Source organism: Ambystoma mexicanum, chromosome 4q (genome assembly GCF_040938575.1).
Source record: "Ambystoma mexicanum isolate Mex_15411 chromosome 4q, UKY_AmexF1_1, whole genome shotgun sequence".
NCBI classification, from domain to species: domain Eukaryota; kingdom Metazoa; phylum Chordata; class Amphibia; order Caudata; family Ambystomatidae; genus Ambystoma; species Ambystoma mexicanum.
In genome coordinates, this window is record NC_090928.1 from 1,005,383,082 (window position 1) to 1,005,396,602 (window position 13,521).

At 48.6% G+C, this 13,521-nt stretch overlaps 1 protein-coding gene across 3 annotated transcripts in view; it reads left to right on the plus strand.

Annotated features, from left to right (window-relative positions):
• Positions 1-13,521, plus strand: part of KCTD3 (potassium channel tetramerization domain containing 3) — a 529,442-nt gene that overhangs the window by 395,836 nt on the left and 120,085 nt on the right. For all 3 annotated transcript variants that reach the window (XM_069608570.1, XM_069608569.1, XM_069608571.1), the window contains one exon: positions 1,728-1,898. In XM_069608570.1, the coding sequence (XP_069464671.1) occupies positions 1,728-1,898 (171 nt within the window). The remainder of the gene's footprint in view (positions 1-1,727; positions 1,899-13,521) is intronic.

Sequence of the window (13,521 nt, forward strand, 5' to 3'; positions counted from 1 at the left end):
GTCAGACCTGTCCGGAGCACCAGCCTCTGCAGGCATTCTCGTAGTCTGGCGGTCTGGAAAGGGTGCCGGTACGTTGCTACCCGCTCCCTTATTTTCAGACCGCCAAACTTGTAATGATGCCCATTATTTCTGTTCTTTCAGTCAAGAAGGATCTTAACCAGAGGAGAGCAGTGTTGTCGATCCTGGTTATTTTCTATTCCTTTAATGACTGTCATGGTTGACTGTGTCAAAGGCTGCAGCGAGATAGAGTAGTATTAGTACAGAGTTAGTGTTGGAGTCGACGTTGGTCTTCAAGTCGCCCCAGATAGATAACAGTGCAGTTTCCGTTCCTCTCATGGGTCTGAAGCCTACTTGTGTCCGATCCAGCAGCGGGTTGTTTTCCACGTATTCCAAGATGTGCTCGTAGGCATAGCTTTCTAATAGCTTTGCCGGGTATGGTATATTTAAAATTGGTCTGTAATTAGTAAGGTCTTCCATGTTTCCCGAGGTATCTTTAAGGAGTGGTTTGATGTAGGCCGATTTGAAGGCTTATTGCACTGATCCAGTTGCTAGTGAGAGGTTGAAGAGGTTGAGGTAGTGTTCTGCTGGTGTTTTTTGGTCCAGGGTGGCTTTGTAGACCTCTGGTGTGCAGGGATCTACTGGGGAACAGTTTAGTCTGGTAGTTGGCTCTGGTGCTGGCTGATTGAGGTGGTCTGTGGAACATTTTGGCTTGCTTTGTACGATTAGCTGAATGTTGGTGATTTTGGTTTTGAAGTGGCTGGTGAAGTCATTGCATAGTTCTGATGTTGGGATTGGTGTGTTGTCTCACATAGATGGGTTTCTCATCTCGTTTATGATCTTGAACATTGTTTTCCGGTTGTTGCCTGCTTTTGCAATCCATTCATTGTAATATGTATTTTTGGCTTTGAGCATTTCAGCTTTGTATAGACTAATGTATAGTCAAAGAGACTGATTAGGTGTCCACGTAGACCACCTTATATCGTGGGACATAAATGCATTCTAGTGGCTTAGGTGATGTGCAATATGAGATTGAGTAGCAGATGTTTGCGGGTGGGTGGCTGTGCCTTGGGAGGGTATGTCTAACTTCCATCGAGATGGAGAGCCAAACCTTCTGTTTTTAAATATGATTTTATATTTGCAGGCAGACTTTAATTAAATTGTAACCACACATTTCAGATTAGTTTATTTTCATTATTCTTGTGGTAAATCCTCAACTTCAATGCTAAGTAGATTGGTAAATACGTTACTGCAAAAAAAGAGACCATGACGGAATGACTGCCACTTTTTTACTGCACTGCTAAACTTAATGAGGCCCAATGTATATTGTACCTAGTCATAGCTTTGCTATTTGTTATGAGATAGGTGACACGATCATAAGGTATACACAATGAGTGAATATCCAGCATTCTTGCAATGCAAGTATTTATCCACCCATAAAATAAAAAAGCTTTCTTTCTATAAAAAAAGTATAGCAAGAAAACCAATTGAAAAATGCATCTAAAATAAAATCAGTACGTTGGGCATTTATTGTAATTCACAGTAGAGCAACTCTTGTTTGATTTTTCTTTGAACCAATTCCCCAAAGCACCACATTATTATATTTTGTTTAAATAATTTGACACTGACGCCATTCATAAAGGTTACAAGCATGAGAGTGTACGAATCTTCATCCAAAGACTGAGTTGTGTCTATTGTTATGTGTTGTTTACTGTGGCTCTGTTTTCTAGGCGTAAGCGGCAATTGGATCGAAATTGCATATGGTACCAGTTCCGGGGCAGTGAGAGTGATAGTCCAGCACCCAGAAACAGTTGGGTCGGGACCTCAGCTTTTCCAGACCTTCACGGTTCATCGAAGTCCTGTAACAAAGATCATGCTATCTGAGAAGCACCTAGTATCAGGTAATCAATCGCCTTAATTTGGGATGTTCTTGCATTATTTTGGTCTTTGTTTTTTACTTTCCTTGACTGTTTTTGTACACATGGCAGGTGCTCTGTTGAGTGAAAAAATGAAATTGTCATACATCTTCTGTACATGTTGCTATTTCTGAAACTTCACCAAGGATTTCGAAAGTTTTGAACTGCAATGAACTAAGAACTGCGCCACATGTGATGATATCCTGTCTGAGATTACAAATGCACACCAAACAGGCTGCAAATGCTCTTGCTTGGCTCCCAATAGACAGAGGTTCTGAATTCAAAACCTAATGCTTGGTGTAAAAGGTAGAGCATGGTCAGGCATATGGATGATCTAACTCAACCTGTCAACCGTCGGCTACTTAGAATGTATTCACTGCCTACCTGTTCAGATATTGTATGTTTGCTGGCAGATCCTTTCATTTTCGAAACCTTTCCCGGTGCGCTCCTTCATACCATCCTCCTTCCCCCATACTTACAGGATTTTCCCACGTAAAGATTGGACCACAAATGTTTTATGAGCATATACCAATAATGATGAATGCAGAGCATTAGATATGTGTAGAGAGAAACTCTGCCCTTCCATTCCCCGCCCACCGGCTACACCGGCCTGTCCGTTTAACCACACTTTGACTGTTCTTGGTGCCTAAAGCATATGGGCTCTGTTTTACCTGTGTTACTACTCTATTTTTATTTTGTATTTCTATTCTCTCAGTTCACTCACTAGTCTGAGCTGCCTACATGTGCCATAGCAGTAAGGGTTCCCTTTGTGTGCATTTTGTGACAGGAGCATTTCTGCATCAGATTCCCAAGCATTATGTCTGGGGTGTTTATGCACAAATCATGAGTGGGATCTTTGTGCTTTTTGTGATGTTCTTTCATCTAGGACTCTCAGGAAGCAGCTTATGCTCTGGGAAATCCTTTATAAGAACACTCCCCCATTGCAAGCTGTCCCCTTTTTACAGAGGTAAGCGAAGAAGAGACTTCAGGTAAGTACCTCTCTTTTTTCCAAAGGACCATGGCCTGAAGACTCTTTTCCTGGGATCTCCAACTTTAGAAGGGTTCTGTGGGAATCTATTGCGGCTCACCATCAGAGTACCAACACCAATGAGGTCCCCTCACTGTGGCTAATACCAACTTCTGGGCGGAGGGCTATGACCAGAGGCAAAGTTGAGGTTGTTTCCAGACACATCAAGGCTAACAAAAAAAGGGATAGTACAAGGGGTGGTGTTCCTGAGGGCCTTTGGCCTGATTCCAGGGTTCGCCCAGAGGTTTCCCGCCAGTTTGATTCATTTGCCTCTTGGAACACTGTGGCTGCCAACTGTAAGGAACTCAATGTTGCAAGAGTAAAGACAGACACAAGTGATCACGGTTCAAGGGTGTTTATTAAATGTTTTAATGGGTGAGATAAACGCCTAATCTAAACCTATATCTAGGATGGGAGCAAGCTACGACCATCCTATAATAATGAGGCAGTCCGAGTGGCGTCTTGTCAAATAAAACGGGCCTATACTAAAAAGAAAACCTATTGTCAATTCCTTACTGCTAAATTACAAAAAGAGTGTGGGATAATGTTCACCAGAAAAGATACAAGTGTTCACTAAATGAAAAGTCAGGATGTATGGCTGTGTCTCCCTTGCCCACGATTTAAGCACGGGACCATGCAGGACTCTCGAGCACAGCACAATCCTTGGCCACACCAGCACGAGGTTCACGGTACAAGTTCAACTATATCAAAACCTTTAGAGGCTAAGACTTTCAAATGTAAAGTCCCTTGCCTTAGAAGGCCTGCTACATCACAACGACAAATGAACAAACAAAAGGTTTGTTCAGTACCCTTCTACCTCGGGCGATTGCTCTTCGCCCTTTGGATCTCCCTCAGCCGGAATCCCTCTTGCAACTTGGGCCTCCCTCCGTCGGGTTGACTACAGCCTTTCAAATATTGCTAATAGTATTCAAATATCTTTTTAAACAATTCCCCACTGCGGACAACCCTTGACCTGGTTTATTCTTGTCGACACAATGGGCCTCATTACAAGTCCGCCGGTGTATCCGGCATGCTGCCGCCAGACTTAAGACCCTGGTGTACCTGGAAGTCAGGCACCGGAAAATCGTTATTCCCCATTCCCATTGAGTCCAGCAGGACTCAATGGGAATGGGGATGACAGTAGCACCGGCACCGTGAAAGTCTGTGGGCGAGTGCCGTCCCGCCCGCGGACTTGGACTGTGGCGGTCCGGTAGCAACCGTGCTGGTAGCCTTAACTGCACCGTTGTTACCAGACCGGCACACTCGTAATGAGGCCCAATGTTCACAGGTGTTTTATTCTTGATGCAAAATAAGAAATAAACAAAATTTCTCTCTGTGATCTTGCACCTTGGGCTCTTGCTCCTAGTATCTCCCTCTGTCTGGCTCAGATCCTCCTTGCAGTTTAGTTTTTGCCTCCCTCCGTCGGGATCACTACGGCCTTCTTTAACACAGTTCATGGATTGCTTCTTTGCATCAGAAAGCGGGGTTTTCCTTCTCCTAGCTTTCTTTCGACATCCCTCTTTCGGGTTCACACTTGCCTTATTTCACAGTTCACAATCTTTTTGGAAAGCAGGGTTCCCTTCCCCTAGCTTTCCTCTGGCCAGCGTTCAGAGACTTTCGAGTGTATAAGGGATTTGGTGTAATTCTCATAGGACCTCTCTGATGCCTCAAGCAACCCTTTCTTAGGGCCTTCTGGTTCTTGTAGTTTCAAAGAACAGGTCCTGGTCAGAGTCTTTCGAATGAGCGCTCAAGTGGCGCCGGGCCCCTCTGCACTTGGACCTTAACTGGGCTTTCTTTAAAGTTGAAGCAAATATACAAGTTATTTCTCTTTTGTATTCCTTGCGTTCAAAATGTTGCTACTTGCAACCTTGGGCTCAACACAGTTTGGTTTGCTATCAGCTTCCTTCGACTCACCGGCTGTGCTGAACCAGTTGGCTTCTTTGTTCTCTGGAGTTAAGGATAGTACCACAGTAGCCTGCTTGCCTCTCCACCTGCATTATCAAAGCAGGAGGCCCCCTTGTACCATTGACGTCTGCTGGTCCACACGTAAGCTGCAACTCCCAGTCTTATACTTTCCCTTTGAGAGGCTTTGCAAGTTTGAGTTGAAAAGGGCAAGGGTGATTCCCCTTTCATCGTCCTTTCTTCGCTGTTTGAACTGACGGTTTAGTGTAGCTGTCTCCTTGTGCGTTTGGCCTTGCTCCAAGTGTGCTTTCATTCTCTGCCTTTTATCCCTATGGGGAAGGTAAAGGGATGTCAGCTATGCGGGGTTATTTTCACTTGCCTCACTCTGTCTGACCCGTGTGTTGGGACTTGTTAGGTAAACGGCGCTGGTGTTAGTCTGTTGTCTGGTACAGTGTAAGAAAGTGTTCATGTGGGAAAAGGGGGGCAAGTAGAGCCTCTAAATATCCTACAGGGTAGGATGTGGAAAAGGTGTTACAGGGAAGGGCATACCGCATCTCAACCCTCTGTGTCCCACCTCCACTCCCGAAGACCCCTCGCCCAGGTGATCCTCTCCCACTGGTCCACCTCCAGGAACTGGATCTAATATTGATGGCTGTGTCCTGGCCACCTTGACGACAGATCCCTGGGGACTAGTAAGTGAGACACCCTTGGGTTTCTCACAAAACACTGATCAAATACACACAGTAGGCAGATCAGAGATTACTCCTCAGATCAGTGACTCATCTCAAACAGTCTGTTTCAAGGCTGTGTCTGACAGGAATGCCAGGGCCAGAAATGAATTAGGAATTCATGCCCGTGCTTTCTTGGTGCAGGGGACAAAAACCTTTTCTCCTCAAAGGTTGATTGGTCACCCATGTTGACCTGCAACTTTAGACGCTTGGGGATCTCGCACACTTGGTTGGTGTACTCATTTGCATTGGGTTAGGAGCTGTGCACCTCCAGGTAGCACTGCATGGCGTGCCCTGATTCTGATGCTTGTTAATCTGCTTAGTATCACATGCTGTGCATATGGTCCGACATCCAGTGGTAACCACAGAGTATTGCATCTTGTCTTTCGGGGGACTGAAGGGGGACGTCGGGATAGGCGTGTCTGAAACACTAGCCCTATCGTGACGTGTGTAGTACCCAAAATCCCTCACGCGCCGAGGTCCCTCAGATTGTTTTTTTCCGCCCAGATAACTGGTCGCCCTATAGCGGAGCTCTTCATGAGACATTGTTTATCTTACTGAATTGTCGGTTTAATCCCCATTAAGTCACTTCGCCCATCAAGCACATCTTCGACGAAGACTACGGGGGAATCGTCTACGGCTGTGGGTTTCGGTGCCAAAGATCCGGCATTCGGACTTCCACGTGGTCGGGCTTTCTGGCCGGCCTACACAGTAGGGAGAGTGGGCTCGGGGTTTGCCATACTGTTATGTCTTTCCTCTTTTCCACTGCTTTCCTTTTCGGTCTGGTCACCCTTCCCTTCTGCTATGCAAAGGACTCCATTTAGATTCTGCCCTGTGTGTAGGGTCAGATATCCGTGGAAACACGAGCACACGTCGTGTAACGCTTGTCTCCCCCTAGAGCACGACGAAAAGCGGTGTTCGGCGTGTAAACTCCTTAAACCTAAAACCCTTAAGGAGCGCCGGTTGAATCGGTGGCCCGCGTATTGAATGTCATGCGTGGAGCTTCCCTCCCCTGCCGCGATACCAGCCGAAAGTGACGGCGGTACATCAGATGACCAAACGTCCAACGCGGACGTTATAGACCTTGAGGCAGACTATTCTAGAGCCGCCATGCCCGTCCCCGGCCCTTCCAGGCTTGACTCCGGTCTTGCTACAGGGACCACACCCGGTGACAGGGGCGTACAATTGCACCGCACAAAGCACACAACCCAAGCGCCCTCCTCGATGACTTTGTCGAAGAAGGCGAAAGCGCCCACGGATCGGTCTGATCCGAAGCCTTCCCCGCATCCGCAGCAGCGCATGACGACTGGGCATAACAAACATAACAAGGGCGCTACTCCCCAAACTACACACGCCGAAGTTTCAGAACAAGAAACTTCGACGGTTTCCAAGGTTTCCAAGGCCCGTACAGGCCTGAAAACTACGAGTAGGCCTCTTCCCTTCTGGAGCCGCGGAAGACATTTTCACTGCCGAAACATCATTGGAGGCGTTGTCTCCCGAAGATTTAGTCACTATCCGTAAGAGCATCAATAGGATTGCTACGGCGGTGGGCCTAGTACCGGTTCCGCCCACAGTTATGGGCCAATCCGCCGAAAAGTTTTCCACGGATTTGGAAGATGATCCTGAAGACTCTTACAAAGAAAGCCCTCTCAAGCACCTTGGGGAGATCCTCTTAACGCCTTAGGGCGGAGAACACGGTTCCTACTCAGCTAGGTCCATTTGGGTCATCCAAGTGGACCACGGAGCAATTTGAGGGGTGTATGGATCGACTGGAGCAGTTTTTCAGGGTTTCTGATCAACCTCTGCCGAAAAAAGCTTGGGTAGACCCTAACCCTCAAACACAAGATGCCCAACAACTAGATGTCCAACACCAAGTTGACTATCAAGAAGATGTCCAGATGGACACGTATAGAGACATCTATACATAAGAAGAGGAGTCTTCTTTTCTGGACAACTATGGGGAAGATCAAGGGGCAACGGACAACTGGGAGGACACCCAGCAGGACGATCACAACTCTGATATCGTTTGCCTCGACTCTTCCCCATCCACCCCGATTCGACAAGCTTCCCCGGTGGATGATCGAATGGCTTTCAACAACATGTTGAAAAAAGCAGCAGAATTCTTTAAAATTGCCACGCTTGAAGCCTTGCCCGAACAAGATTTTGCGGAGGACATTATTAATGAAAAGTTTCCGGCAAGCCAGTCTATCCCTCTCTTGAGCTCTGTAAAGAGACGGCTGGCCCCTTGCTTACACCCGCTCAGACTAGGGCTGTGAACCCATGGGTCGAAAAACATTTCCGGTCCTCCCCCACCGACCCGCTTTATATCAAAGAACACGCAATCCCAGACTCGCTGGTGGTGACCAACACTCGCAAGAGAGCAGGGGTTCCCCTTGCCACGGGAGAGTCACCCCGGACAAGGAGTCCAAAAGGTTGTATGCCTTAGGCAAACGGGTTAAGTCAGCGGTGGCCTATACCGTCCGGATTGCCAATAACACGACGTGACTGGCAAGCTACGTCGACGCCCAATGGAACCTACTCCAGGAAGGCCTTCAGGAGGTTACGGAACCAACCAGAGCCAAGCTTCTCGCCATTGTCTCGGAGGGCAAACTTTCCTATCAGAATGTTGTAAAGAATGCCCTGCACACCGCAGAGACAGCAGGCAGGTCTCTCACACAGGGTACTCTCCTAAAGACACGCGTGGCTGCGCATGTCGGGCTTCAGGCCTGAGACCCAGGCATCCATTATCAACAAACCCATCGAAGAGGCCAACCTCTTCGGGAAGGCTATAGATGATGCGTTGGAGACAGCCAAGAAGGAGCACGAGACTATTAAGTCGCTGCACCAGATTTCCCAAAAACCCTCTTCACAGAGGGGCAGTAATTCTCGGCGGTCCTTTCGAGGACAAGCCCGCGCCGCCCAAAACAATTTTGGCACAGGCAACTTCAACTCAAGTCAACCTGCTGCAAGCCCCACTTCCTACCCCCAGAGGGGTCAGAAGCACGGAAAGAATTCCAATTCCAGCGGAGCGTCAACTTCGGGTCAGAAATGCCCACCAAGTCCAGGTCCCTCCCATGTCTCCCCGGTTGGCGGGCGATTTACATCTTTCCTCAAGACATGGGAGGGGATAACTTCAGACCAGTGGGTCTTAAAGACGGTCGCCCAAGGTTACTCCGTGGAATTCGCCCGACCTCCACAGTTGAGACTGCCGAAACATCAACGCCTTTCACCGGAACATCTGCAGATCCTGATCCAAGAGGTGGAAGCTCTGCTGGGAAAGGACGCCATAGAAGCCGTCCCGATTCTTCAGGTAAACGAGGGTATCTATTCAGTGTACTTCCTTGTACCGAAAAGGATCTCACCATGCGTCCTGTTCTAGACCTGCGCACAGCGAACAAGTTCATAAAGCCCCAGAAGTTTCGCATGGTAACACTGCAAGAGGTGATCCCATTGGTAAAACAGGGGGACTTCATGACAACATTGGATATGAAAGATGCATACTTTCATATTTCAATGCTGCCAGCGCACAGAAAAAAAAATTCCTAAGGTTCGTGATTCAGGACAAACACTACCAGTTCAAGGTACTCCCCTTCGGTATAGCCTCGGCGCCAAGGGTGTTTACCAAGGTCCTGGCAGTGGCAGCGGCACACCTGCGCAGACTTTCAGTTTGTTTACCCTTACCTCGACGATTGGCTCATCACGGGGGACTCATTCGACGTTTGTTTTTCAAACACCCAAAAAACAGTAGACCTACTGTTCAGCCTGTGATTTTCTATCAACGAAAAGAAATCCAGCTTAGTCCCCAGCCAAGTAAAACAGTTCTGGGGGCTCTAATTCATACGGAATATGGTCTAGTCTTCCCTTCCAGCAAGAGGGTTCAGAACAAACTCTCTCATGTTCCTCAGTATGTAGCCAGTCGAGAGGTGACGGTACGCAAAGCTATGCGTTTGCTAGGGATGATAGCGTCATGCATATACTTGGTTCCCCACGTGCGGCTGCGCATGCGTCCCATGCAAGAGTGGCTCAACAGCCAGTGGTGTCAGGCCAGCGGACAATGGGAAGATCTGTTAGTTGTCTCGCTGGCCCTCGTTCTCTCTCTGCAGTGGTGGTCGAGGGAGAACCTCTTGAAGGGGAAAACCTTCACCACCCCTGCAGTGGAAGCCGCTCTCACGACAGACGCATCTCTCACGGGGTGGGGGGCTCACCTGCTTCAACAGACAGCGCACGGAGTGTGGTCCCCTCAGGTAGCGTCCCACCATATAAATTTACTGGAGCTACTAGTAGTGTTCAAAGCATTGAAAGCCTTTCAGGAGCAACTGCAAGGGAAGACAGTGCTGGTCCTATGCGACAGCACAACAGAAATGTATTACCTGAACAAACAGGGGGGCACTCACTCTCCAGGGCTATCCAATCTGTCCCAAAACATCAGGATATGGGCTCTCAAACACAAGATGTTCCTGATGTTCCAGGGGAACTCAATCTGCTGGCAGACATACTCTGCAGAGATTTTCCTCTGCCAGAAGAGTACGAATGGCGACTGCACTAAGACATTGGGCCTCATTACGACCCTGGCGGAGTGGGTTTACGCCAGCGGTATTCGCGGCGGACCCGTCCGCCCTACTACGAGTTCCCGTAGCGCCATGGAGCGTTTTCCGCCTGGTTTTTCCGGGCGGAGAAATCCATGGCGCTACGGGACCTTGTTGTTAATTACGCCACCGTATTTTACGGTGGCGTAATTAACGCCTTCCCCACTCCCATTATGCCCTATGGGGCAAAAATGGGAATGGGGAAGGGTAAAATGGGGAATGGGGATTTACCGCCCCGCCAAGGTCGGAATGGGGCGGTAAATCCGCCAACCCCCATGGCGGTATCGGCAGCTTTCCGCCGTGCTCCATGGTGCATATTGCACCACGATTTCCGCCAGGGTCGTAATGAGGCCCATTGTATCCAACGTCTTCGCAGAATGGGGGTTTCCAGAGATCGACCTGTTCGCTACTCAGGAGAGCGCCCAATGCCAAGATTAAGCCTTCAGGTACCCCCAGAACCGATCCAAGGGGAACGTTCTCTGGATAACTTGGTGGGGGAAATTTGTCTACGCTTTTCCCCTGACTCCCCTTCTGAAAAGATAGTACACAAGATGCACCAGGAACCAGTCACCATGATTCTGGTGGCTCCCATGTGGGCCCGCCAAACTTGGTTCGTGCACCTGATGGAAATGTCCCTCTCCCCACCAGTCAAGCTGCCCTGCCCGTACAACATGTTGTCTCAGGACAGGGGGGAGACTCTGCACCCATGCCCACAAACTCTGAACTTAGCAGTCTGGCTCCTGAGGTCTTAGAGTTTGGACATCTGCAACTCCCTCAAAGATGCATGGACATACTGAGGGAGGCAAGAAAGCCTAACACACGTTATTGCTATGCCAGCAAATGGAAAAGTTTTGTCATCTGGTGCAGTTCCAAGGGCGTCAATCCCACCGATTGCTCGCCTTCACACATTGTGTTATATCTAACCCATCTGTTGGACTTTGGGTTAGTCTTCAATTCCTTAAAGGTTCACCTAGCGGTGTTGTCAGCCTACACCACGTCACAGCAGAAGGTGTCGTGGTGGAAAATACCTGTGATTAAAGCCTTTATGGAAGGGGTTAAAAGAATTTATCCCCCCATCACTCACCCAGCCCCTGGATGGGATCTAAATGTGGTTTTAACTAGGCTCATGGGACCCCCTTTTAAGCCTATGCATAAAGCTAGTCTGAAAGACCTGACTTACAAGACAGCCTTTCTAGTAGCTATCACGTCTATCAGAAGAGTTAGCGAACTACAGGCCCTCTCAGTTGTGGACCCCTTTGTTACAGTCCACAAAGATAAGGTAGTTCTGCGCACACATCCCAGATTTGCGCCGAAATTTATTTCGAAGTTTCATGTGAACCAGTCAATCGAACTACCCACGTTCTTCCAGAGACCTACTAACATGGCCGAAAGAAGCCTTCACACACTAGATGTGCACAGGGCAGTCATGTTCTACATGGATAGAACTAAACCACTGAGGAAGACTAAACAATTCTTTGTTTCAGGTGCAGCTGGTAGAGAAGGGGATCCTGTCTCTAAATCAGCAATATCAAGGTGGATTGTCAAATGCATCACACTATGTTACACTCTTGCAAAGAGAGAACTGCCCTTCAAGCCTAGAGCACATTCTACTCGAGGCACTGGGGCATCCATAGCATTCATTGCAAATGTTCCCCTAGAGTCCATTTTCAAAGCGGCAACCTGGAGTTCTGTACACACCTTTACAAAACACTATTGCCTAGACACTCATTCTAGGGCTGATTCTCAGGTGGGACAAGCAGTACCAAGACATCTTTTTGCTACTGTTCCTTCTTACAACCCACCTCCAACTCCGGGTACTGCTCTCTAGTCTATGCACAGCATGTGATTCTAAGCAGATTAACAAGCATCAGAAGACATGCATTACTTAACGAAAAGCATTTCTGATGATTGTATCTGCTTAGATTCACATGCACCCTCCCTGCCTCCCCGCTCGGGGTGGAAGGAACATAGTCTTCTTACTACTTTCTCTCTTCATGTACTCACTCACTATAGCCTTGGGCTCCCTCATGGCAGAAAAAATTGTAACGCTCACCTGACTCCCACGGAGGCGCTGGCCTGGTTCGCGCTGCTGTGACCTCTTCTAAGGTGATGCGCAGGGTTCGGAAGACGGACTGGACCGGCCCCCAAATCTGGCTTGTCTGGCTCGCAGAAGTATCCTTCCGTAGACGAAAATAGGGGATTAACTGTCTGCGGGGTAATGCAATCAGCCTCCCACTTTCCCCTCTCACCCTCCTCGAAACCCTTCTGTGATTCCTCGTAGCGTCTCACCTTAGGGTCTGGAAGGACGAGCTCTCCATCCTGCTTCTGATGCAGGGGCGCGTTGGTATCCAGTTACTTCACTGGATGTTCAGATTGGTGAGAACCAAACTTGCTTGGCTTCCAGGTAAGTTTTTTTATAAGAGGTTCCCCTTGTGTCCATGCATTAATGTACTAATGCTAGTGTCTTTTTTCCCCATAGGGGCCGGGGTACGGAATGCCGGGGAACAGGCACCGACCCGAGATGAGAGGTGAAATTCTTGTAGAAATCAGGTAAGTCTTTAATGAGCGTTTTTTTGGTAATGTCTTTTCATTTGCTCATTAACGCTGATGTCTCTTTTTCCCCTTAGGGGCCGGGGTCCGGAAATGCCAGGATGCGGCGCGGACCCGAAATGAAGAGGGCATGAATCAACAGGTAAGTCTTAACATGGAGATTTAGCTTTCCTTATTCCCTTCTCTCTCACCTTTTGTTCTGGTCTTTTTCTCCCTAGGCGCTGGGGCGTGACTGCGAATCCGGATGATCGCTGCTGAACATGGAGGCGCCCTGTAAAGGTGAGTGGAATGCGGCGCTGCAGCGATCGACGCTATGAGCTTTTAAATAAAAGTCTTCCTTTTCAGGATTGTCGGCGAGATGTCTCCGGGATGCGGATTTAGCAGGTAAGGACTTTTCCTTCTTCTGTTCTCTTCTTCTCTTCCTTTGCAGGTGATCCAGGATGCTGGCAGGCGTGGCAGAAGTCAGGATGCAGGAGCAGACACGGTGAGCGTCCAGCTGCTAGATGCAGAACAACGCGAAGCACGTGTGGCTGTTCGGGTGGGGTTTAAATAGCCTTGGAAGAAGTTCCAGGTATGTATCCTTCCTCCAATCAGGCATGTATCCTTCCCTGGCCACGCCCGGATGGTAAATTAGTCCCACAGGTAAAGTAGTTCCTTTCAGGCCTCAAGGAGGCCGGGATCCTGCAGCATGGTCTGCATCAGGTAAGTGCACCAAAGCACTTCCATAATGAGCCTGGCGCCTATGGCGCCAGGACTGATGTCTTTTATGAGCCTGGCGCCATAGGCGCCAGGACACTGTCCAAAGGGCCCCTATA